The 10742-nt window shown below is 42.1% G+C and overlaps 1 protein-coding gene across 1 annotated transcript; it reads left to right on the forward strand.

Annotated features, from left to right (window-relative positions):
* Window positions 1–4169: 4169 nt before the first annotated feature.
* On the forward strand, window positions 4170–10443 carry irx6a (iroquois homeobox 6a; the record flags this gene model as incomplete). Its single annotated transcript, XM_080436549.1, has 6 exons — window positions 4170–4238; window positions 5347–5658; window positions 6567–6676; window positions 8129–8427; window positions 9201–9866; window positions 10343–10443. 6 exons carry the CDS (start codon window positions 4170–4172, stop codon window positions 10441–10443), a joined length of 1557 nt encoding a protein of 518 aa, XP_080292675.1.
* Window positions 10444–10742: the final 299 nt, after the last annotated feature.

The following is a 10742-nucleotide window of genomic DNA, read 5'->3' on the forward strand; positions in this document are numbered from 1 at the left end:
TGTAAAATACAGAATAGGAAATAAGAATGACAAGCTAATAGTAGGTGTTATTTCAAGTAGTTGAGTTTAATTACTTTAAACCTGGCGTTCCATATTTTGTGTATAACATCATATACTGTAGGTAAAAAAGGGGGGGGGGGAATAGCAGATCTATAAGCTCACTACACGTCATGATGTGACACGTGAGCGTGTAGATCAGTTATTTTTGCCGCAAGGAAGTATAAAACAGGGCTTAAATGGTTAATTTATTTCAACACCAAGTGCTATCTGTCCTGCTTGGGGTCCTCTGTACAGATGATAAAAGATATTCTGATGAATAAAATATCAGAAGCTGATAGCTGTATTAAAAACAATTGTAGCCTATTTAGCATTTTCCATCCTTCTGTAAGTGCATATTTCTCAGGTTTGAAGACCTGTTCTTATTATATTCTATAGACAAAATTCAGTGTTAAAGTTGTGTAACCTTTGCTGGTAGTTGGCATTGGCATTTGACATATTTTGTTGAATGTAAGTGAATGCAGGAATTAAATGATCCCATATCAACGTTAACATGTCACTCATTAAAAACAACTTGGCAATTGATGACATTTAAGCACCAGGGTGAGTTATCCAAGATGACTGTCAGAGCAGTGTGTGTGTGTGTGTGTGTGTGTGTGTGTGTGTGTGTGTGTGTGTGTGTGTGTGTGTGTGTGTGTGTGTGTGTGTGTGTGTGTGTGTGTGTGTGTATGTGCGTGTGTGTGTGTGTGTGTGTGTGTGTGTGTGTGTGTGTGTACATATACTATACTTAGTTGTGAGGGCCAAATGTTCCCACAAGTATAGAATAATTTGATAAATAGACACTGTGAACATAGTTTTAAGAGAAACGGTTGTTTCTAAAATAAATATTTTTTAGAGTTAGATTTACAATTGGGAAAAGATTCAGGTTGAGGTTAGAGAAACAGTAGGATTAGGCATATAGAGGTTAGCTTTAGGAGTTGGGGTCCGAGGAGTGCCTGACTTATACTTATAGTTGCCTTATAGCTGATCTACAAGCTAACAACATGTCGCAGCTCGATGCATTATGAGCTTGTAGATCTGCTATTTTCAACTTTAGGGTTAGGGTTAAAATGGCCCAAAAAAAATCAAAAATGTTCTGAAAGTTCATGTCCTCACAAGTATAGTAATACAATCGTGCGTATGTGATCTTGATAGGGAGGGATATAAAAGTATAGCGGTTCACACACCACCTGGTATGATGACCACTGTATCTGTCCATTTTATCTCCTCCTATAGTGACAGTCCTAGGTAATATCTGCGGGGAGGATAGGAGGAGTATAGCCTACAGCTCACATGGAGGAGAGGAGGAGGAGAGGAGGAGTATAGCCTACATCGCACATGGAGGAGAGGAGGAGGAGGAGGAGGAGAGGGGGAGTATTAGCCTACATCTCACATGCGGCTCTTGGGCGCCTCTCGAAGAGAGAGGCCGTAATCGCAGACGCATCTCTGGGGAGAAGTCGCGTCATATCATCAGCTGTTGAAGGGTAGAGCATGTCACAAGGCCGGGGGGGGGCTCACGCATTGTGAGCTTGTAGATCTGCTACTTTCAAAATAGTTTTCTACATTTGAAAACTTGTGAAATGGTTTATCATATGCGTAATGAGTACTTTTGGTACTTTAAGTACATTTTTATACCAATACTTTTGTACTTTTACTCAAGTAAATTTTGACATTGCAATATTGATACTTTCACTTAAAAGTAAAACATGTGAGTACTTTTCACACACACACACACACACACACACACACACACACACACACACACACACACACACACACACACACACACACACACACAACTTGTTCATGAGAGAGGGAAAGAGGGGGTGAGAAGCCAGCGATGGTTGATTTGTTGATCTAATAAGGCTTAAAATTCATTCTCATTGTATTCAGTGGGAGGCAGCCAGCCACACATTCCTTCCCCATCTTCTTCAAGTGAGCATTATTCAATTAAAATGCAATTCTCGTGCTCCCGCGTCCACGGATATTTAATTAGAGTGAGAGGGTTTCCACTTTCTTTCTTTTTTCTTCCCCCCCCCCCTCTCATGCACAGTTCCTTTTGTGTTTCACCTCTAAGGCATATTTTCACTCAGTTACTCGCTGGTTTAACACGGGCACGTATCCATTTGTTAATTGATACAATTACGCATTACGCGCAACGTGCGCGTATAGGTCTCCAGGCAGGCATCAATCACTGCTCTATTGACCTGTCAAACACCTGCCCTGCTGGGGCTCAACCTGTCTCTAATAGAGAACGATAGAAACATCATCGTCATTAACTCTGGCTTGTTGGACCTTTGGCCAAGCACAGCCAGAGGGGAGGGGGGAGGGGGGCTTTCAGAGGTGCTCATTAAATTACTTTTAATCCCTTTCTTTAATATCGTCACAGACTATAAAATATGAAGAATAAAAAACTTCCTGTGTAACATTTTTGACTATTTATGAATACACGTGATTTTGTTTTTCTGTACACACACTTCATTAGTCTGCATTAGGCTACTATAAAATAAATCATATGACATCCTGGGCCGCAATATGCGTGATAACAGAACAGTCCCGTGATGGTGCTGCCAAAATATACTTGTGGCATCATTTATTTGTGTTTGGTTTGAATAAATATCATTTCACAAAAAGGGGTGCAATATAATGGAGGCACAATGGCAGATTCCCAGTCTTTATTTGATCATTAAATCAGCCAAGAATTCCACACAAAGAGCAACACAGCTGCATGTATGCAGTGCAACCCTGTACAGTGGTTCTCCACCAGTGGTCCGGGGACCACCAGTGGTCCTTGAGGAGTTTCCCGATGGTCCCCAGCTAAATGATGGAGAGTTGGTAACCAAATGGACCCTTATTCTTAACCCCTTACAGAGTGTAAAATGAAACCAAATGGGTCCATTTTACACTCTCAAGAGTTAAATTATTGTTAGACATCTGTATTGCATAATTTACAAGTCTACACAATTAGAGAATGTAGAAGAAATAAAGAATTGTTATTTTGACAACATCTTACAACAAAATATTCTAAGTCTTGGGACTGAGAGGCTAACATCTCATCAAACAGTTGTCCAATGCCGAATAAATAATGGACCTTGATATGAAAAGGGTTGAAAACCACTGGTGTGTAAGACAAACACAATGGTGGACGTGATTGGCAAAGACATGATTCCATCCTTTGCTGTCCTGTCTGTCGTTCCATGAGGAAGAATTCCACACAAAGAGCAACACAGCTGTGTAGAACAGTGGTTCTCAAAGTGGGGTCTGGGGACCCCCAGGGGTCCTTGTGTGGGTGGGGGGGTGGGGGGGGGTTGTACCAGGGGGTGCCCAGCTTAATGTGTTATAAATACAGCATCACAATCATTTTAACCACTGACTTTATCCATTGTTATACTTTGGCTATTCAAAAATAGCAGATCTACAAGCTCATAGCGTGCCATGTTATGAACTTGTAGATCTGCAATTTTTTTTAAGAATCTCGAAAATGTATGCAAATCTTTGAATATTCATTTTAATAAGCACATTTCTTTTAACTTTAAATTTCTTTGCTTCTGGGGATCCCTGGCACAAAACCTTTTCAGATGGGGGTCCACGGCCAAATACAACACACACTGGGGGTCCTTGACTTGAAAAAGGTTGAAAACCACTGCTGTGTAAGAGAAAAACGCAATGTTGGGACTTGATTGGCAAAGACATGATTCCATCCCTTGCTGTCCTGTCGGTCCCAGGATTACAATGACGTCACGCTGGTACCCTGGCAATGGGTGAATGCTAAAGAACTATAGAGCCACAAATAATAGCACAAGCAGAGTCCATATCTTCATCTTGCAAGTCTTTTCGTTATCCTTTAAGCCTCCTTCGGCTAACACATCAACAACATTTTTTTTTGTGTGTGTATACTTAATGACGCTTTAATTTCATTTCTTATCGGCTCCTTTGGGGGATTATTTCATTCATATAAAACTGTATCTGCAGCTGGTATTGCAGACAAGCCCTAAAGTCTCCATCCTATGAGTGTTATAGTCATCTATTATTGAGGAGAAGAAGGCCGTGCGTTGGAAATGTGTGTAAGACGGTGGATTTAAAGTAGAATTGTGGTTACAATCGATCATAGGGGTGAAGAAGAATATTGGCTGATGGTAACAAAAGAAGCAGCTATCATGTCTTTCTCGCAGTTTGGATACCCTTACGATGCAACTTCCCAGGTAAGCCTCTGCATTTTGTTATATTATCTCCTAACTATTTTGCACGCAAAAAAATAACAATTAAATCGTATTTTAAATAGCCTATGAGTGTGTTTTATTAAGTCATAGCCTCTATACCCTCTGCCTCCGATAAGACAGACCGCTGGCTGGCTGTCAAACTTCCCTGACAGTAGCCTAATGACAACTATTTGCGTGTTGGACCAAATATCGACATGCATGTCCAATTACACTGAATTATGAATGAAGCTCACGTGTTGTTCTGATGACAATAGAGATGAATGTCACCTATTAGTCAAACTACGAGACTTCACACAGGACCCCAATGGAAACAAGCCATGTAGTGCTTTATTGGGTTTAATCCCTTTAGCATCCTTTTGTATAGAACTGTACTTTCTGTGCTTTTTTTTTTGCAAACTGTTAATAAAGTATGCAATCAATCGATCTATCAATCAATCAATCAATGCTATAGCGCTGCTCATTAAACTGCGAAGCACTCCAAACTTTTCACTCAAAGTTCGGACATCATGATCAGAGCGCAACAAATTATTGCAATTATCATTTTGTATATAGGTTTGAAAGAAAGCTTATATAGCCTAATTCAAGCGTTTATTTAAGACTTTTTTAAATGGCATAGTTCAAAGCAGTTCGTTTACATTCTGGTGCCAAAAAGTTATAGGCTATTCAAAGTTGTTAGCCTATCCAACTTTTAATTTCTCATCATGTTTTTGCATCTTGTGAACTGAACGGAACACTAGATTTTAAATATTATGAATTTTAAACATCACATTTTATCGGATTATTAAATTACCACAAGGCTGTATAGTTAGTTTCACAATATAATGTACAGTATTTTTCGTCGAAACATTATTTTGAGCCAAGCTGTCACGGATTTGCGTAAAGCCACTCTCCTCCTCCTTACCTCACCTGAAATCCCCTATCAGCCTACAACACAATCCCTTCTTTACTTCACGCACTAATAGTGTGTGAAGTAAAGGAGTGATCGTGTAGCCTGCATAGGGTGACACTATCCACAATAAAAAGCGCATGGATGCGACAAAAACAGCCAATGACACCTCTGTCTATCCACGATTCTTCTTCATTCATGCAGTTTTTCGTGTCGGCATCAAACCCCAGAAATACGACTTGCTACGATTCGATTCCCTCCAGGTCGGTGTCCGGTGGTGATCCGTCCCATCAGCCCCCCGTAACGTCCTTCTGCTGCCCGTCCTCCTGCTACGAGGACCACCACCACCACCACCACCAGGTCCACCGGCTCCTGCCCCCAGCCAGGACCGAGCTGTGCGGCGCTTCCTTGGGGATGTACAGCTCTCCGTACGCGGCTGCCGCGGCCGCAGCCACCCATCACAGCTACGCCAACTACTTCCCATACAGCGCCGAGCCGTCTCTCTACTCCTCGCTGGTAGGTTAGAGCTTTACGCACGGACCGTGCTCGGCTGGCTGCTCCGCCAGGCATGCATGCATCGATCTATAGCTGTCTGCCTGGCTGAGCTGAGCTGAGCTGAGCTGTCTGCCTTCCTAAACGGGTTCTTGATCAATTAAATCTATTAAGCTCACTGCTCACTTCACTTTTTCCCCCTCTTTTATTTATTTTATTTATTTTATTTATTTTATTTATTTTATTTATTTTATTTATTTTATTTATTTTATTTATTTTATTTATTTTATTTATTTTATTTATTTTGTGTGTGTTTGCGCAAAATCAAATCTTATTTAACTCTGGGAGTGTATAAATCTATCCCATGTGTTAACTCTGGGAGTGTTACAGTTAAGGAGACCAAATCAACACAGGTCCATTTGGTTCCTTACACTCCCAAAGTTACACAGATAGAGGATTTTAGTGTCTCTCTCTCTCTGTGTGTGTGTGTGTGTGTGTGTGTGTGTGTGTGTGTGTGTGTGTGTGTGTGTGTGTGTGTGTGTGTGCGTGTGCGTGCGTGTGTGTGTGTGTGTCACTCATCACTGCATGGGTGAATCAAGTTTAGTAAAAAGTTGTTCGCTTTGCATGCAATGAAAAATATTGTTGCCTATAACATTTACCACTTTTTAGGTACTTGCTTGTTCAGAATAATAGTCTAATATAATAATCTACACAGTACCTAGATTGTACTAAGAAAATAAATAAAATGGCAATAATCTTCCGGTTCCAAACTGATTTAGTGTAAAGAAAGTGGAAATGAGATAGAATAACATGTTTGTTGCCTATGGGGGTGTTTAAACACGGAGAGAAAAAGCTGCCAAATAGGCTTTTTAAACCCACACAAACAAATCCCCATCTAATTTTGAATATATTATAATTTATTTCATTTATAGAATCCACAATATGACATTAAGGATGGAACGGGCACTTTACACTCTGGCATCACCCAAACTGCTGCGTACTATCCATACGACCACTCACTGGGCCAGTATCAATACGACAGGTAAGGTCCATTTTCTATCCACACCATGCCCTTTAAAGACAGGACAACTGATCATTTAAAATGCTGGAATTTCAAATAATGTGGAGGAGGGGAAAAAAGTACCTATGTTAATTTGGCACTGAACAACAAAAATGTGAGACCGACCCCCACATTTAGAAATCCTTCTGGTAAATAATGTTTTGTGATGTCAGGAGTGGAAGAAGTACACCCTGCACTCACCTCAAGATAAACAAATACAACGATACTTGATCATCAACATGCATTTCATTTCACAGTTAAAAATAGACACGCTTCTTGAGCATTGCAGGTGTAGCTGGTTTTGAATGTTGGACGTTCACAATGTACATTTACAGGCACATACTATACTTAAACCGTCAATACAGAATGTAAAACGAGCAACTTCCTACACTCATGATATCAGGATTCTTCATACCCGGACAGCTGTTAAAATGAGTTTTCTCATTTTAAGTCATTTCCTTACAATTATGTTTGAAAAGAAGCTAGTATGCCTATGTGGACTAGTTTGTAAATACGTATCTGAAGTTGTCCCTTGTTGCCCTAACCTTTGAGCTTGAGCACACCTATCAAACATTATATTTTATGTTGGAACCATCACCTCATTGAGGGAATATGTCACATTTGGATCAAAGGTCAGGTGATACTGTTAATGATACTGATACCTGGAGCAGAGCTGTACTTCAAATAACACTCCGGGGGAGCTTTGATTCTTTGAGTGAATAGTTTGAGGTATTTTGCTAATGATGCTAATGGCTAGCGTCTGTGTGTGTGTGTGTGTGTGTGTGTGTGTGTGTGTGTGTGTGTGTGTGTGTGTGTGTGTGTGTGTGTGTGTGTGTGTGTGTGTGTGTGTGTGTGTGTGTGTGTGTGTGTGTGTCGGCAGTGGTGTAAAGTAACTAAATTCTGAGGTATTTTTACTTTCTTCAGTATTTACAATTTTCAATACTTTTACTTCTACCCCACTACATCTTGGAAGAAAATATTGTACTTTTACTCCACTACAATGGGATGAAAACTTTAGTTACTAGTTACTTTGTAGATTTTGATTATTATCACAAAACATACACTAACCACATCAGCCCTATACTGTATATTTCGGCGATTTGAAAATAGTGTCACATTGTGAGCTTGTAGATGTTATATTTTCAAAAGATTGTTTTATACATTTTGAACTTGTGAAATGGGACATTCTGCACAACAATGAGTCATTTTACTTTTGGTACTTTAAGTACATTTTGATACCAATACTTTTGTACTTTTACTCAAGTACATTTTGAATATACAGGGAAAATACGGGGACTTCTACTTGTAACAGAGTATATGTACATTGCAGTATTGACACTTTTACTTGGGTAAAACATGTGTGTGTGTGTGCGTGTGTGTGTGTGTGTGTGTGTGTGTGTGTGTGTGTGTGCACACGCGTGTGTGTGCTACCAGATATGGAACTGTAGACTTTAATGGCTCAGCCAGGAGAAAGAACGCCACCCGGGAGACAACGAGCACCTTGAAGACGTGGCTGTACGAGCACCGCAAGAACCCCTACCCCACCAAGGGAGAGAAGATCATGCTGGCCATCATCACCAAGATGACCCTCACCCAGGTGTCCACCTGGTTTGCCAACGCCCGGCGGAGGCTCAAGAAGGAGAACAAGATGACCTGGTCTCCCAAGAACAAGGCAAACGACGACAGGAAGGACGACGACCTCGACAAGAGCGACCAGGAGTGTGTCACCAAAGGTAAGGTACCACTTGACCACAATGTTGACCACTTGAACCCTATATAGTGTCCCTATTCTGGGGTGAAAATATCAGATCTACAACGTTGCAATGCGTCAAATTGGATTGCGTTCTGAATTTGCAGATCGGCCATTTTCTTTTTTAAAGTATATTTTTTTCTTCATTGACCGTTCACAGTGTAGGGACAGGAAACAGGGAGAGAGAGAGAGAGAGCCGGGGAGAGACTTGTAGCAAAGGTTCGCCGGGCCCGGGAATTGAACCTGGGGCTCGCTGTCAGGCGCCTATGTGGTAGGTGTCCACCGGCGAAGTGGTTAGGTTAGGTTAGGTTAGGTTAGGTCAGGTTAGATCTACGATTGATCTGCTATTTTTACTGAAGAGATTTGGTGTAGGGGGGGAAAGAATGGGGCTTAGTGTAGACCCTTGGGGGGGGACAGTATATAGTATGATCATTGTGAATGGGTATAGGGTTTAAAATGGTTAAATTAATTCAGTTCTAGCGGTTTTACTGTGCAGGGCTGAAACATTCAATTTTTCTTTTCATACCAGACTTTAAGAGTAGTGTGGGTAGTAGGGTTTTTAGACACAGTATCTAGTAGTAGTCTGTTTTTAATCCTAGCAACAAGACACTTTGAGACAAATCTTCAGGTGCTCTTACCATGTTTCTGTCCACAACACAGATGCATTTTCAGTCTCCATATTATGCTTTGTTAAACTGCTTAAAGTCTATACTACTTCCCTACATGTTTTTGAACTTTTCTCTCATTTGAATTCAGACTCCTGTGACGGTAAAGAAGATAAGGAACTTCATCTAAGTGACCTGGAGGACATGGAGGAGGACGACTGTGATAAACTGGACAGTGACTGTGAGAAGGTGGCCCCTGATGAGCTGGACCTCCACAGGGCCATGGCCGTGTCGCGGACCCCTCCAAAGAGAGAGTCCGAGCTGCACCTCAACTTGGCCAACAGCTTCCCCGCTTTCCCGTGCGGCATCAAGGGCTTGACCTCTCTCCCGCCTCTCCCGTCGGACTTCCTGGAACACGTGGCGTCCAAGCCCCCCTCCTCCTCCGTGCCCACGGGTACCATGTCCCTGTCCCACTTTGAACCTTCGGACAAGCCGCGGATCTGGTCTCTGGCTCGCACGGCGGCCTCGGGAGTCATACTTAGCCCTCGCCATGGCTCGGAGCTGAGGACAGGCAGCTTGGCTGGGGGGGAATGCCAGCTGCAGACCTCCAGGCTCCCCGGGGCCCCTGCTGGACATTGTGGGGGCATCATGGGCCTCCACGAATCTAACAATGTGACCAACGCAGAGAACCCCTTCCAGGAGGCCCTGCCTTTGCACTCGAAAATCTACGGCGCCGGCAGCTACAGTCACAAGAGCCTCCAGCTGCACTGCTCCTCGTACCCTGCACTCGCTGACACATGCCAGTACTCCATTGAAGGTACGCTATGTTGTTGTCTTTCACGTTTTCATGCATTATAGGTTACACATCAGGTTTTACAAATACTTTCATCCCTACTGTATTAACTAACCATTTGAGCCCTATTTTATACCTTTAAAAAAAATCGAACATAGCAAAAATCAAAGATCAACAAGCTGACAATGTATCGCGAAGTGATGTGTTGTGAGCTTGTAGATATGCAGTTTTCGCAACTTTTCTTCTATGGAATGTTCACCAATAATGATATAATCAGGTTGAAAGTGGTTAATGTGAGAGGTTTACTTTATGCTATTAGCAGACAGGCATACATACGCATAAATATGTCAGATTATTACGTTTAAAAATGCATCATGTCTGTTAAAACTCTGAGAAGCAAAGAATGATGATTACAGTGTGAGACAATATTTTGACACACTACATGTGCTGGTGTGTGCGTGTGTGTGCGTGTGTGTGTGTGCGTGTGTGTATGTGTGTAGGATTCTCCGGTGGCAAGACAGAGACAGCCAACCTTAACGAGGCCTGTGGGACCCTGCAAGATGACAAGGTCACCGCCTTCAGACCTGTGATGAAGAGGTGAACCAGGTGAGTCACCCAACACTGACACGGAATAAAGGGTCAAGTCACCAACAATCACCCGAGTGCCCGTACACACACACACACACACACACACACACACACACACACACACACACACACACACACACACACACACACACACACACACACACACACACACACACACACACACACACACACACACACACACACACACACACACACACACAGTCTATTGCAGCAACGGTCAACAACATATTGTTGCTGTTGGATGGAAACAGTTTCATGTCCAAAACCGTTACTTTTCCGGAAAAAAAAGAA

This window comes from Gymnoscopelus braueri (assembly GCF_963280865.1).
Source record: "Gymnoscopelus braueri genome assembly, chromosome: 1".
In the NCBI taxonomy this organism is placed as follows: domain Eukaryota; kingdom Metazoa; phylum Chordata; class Actinopteri; order Myctophiformes; family Myctophidae; genus Gymnoscopelus; species Gymnoscopelus braueri.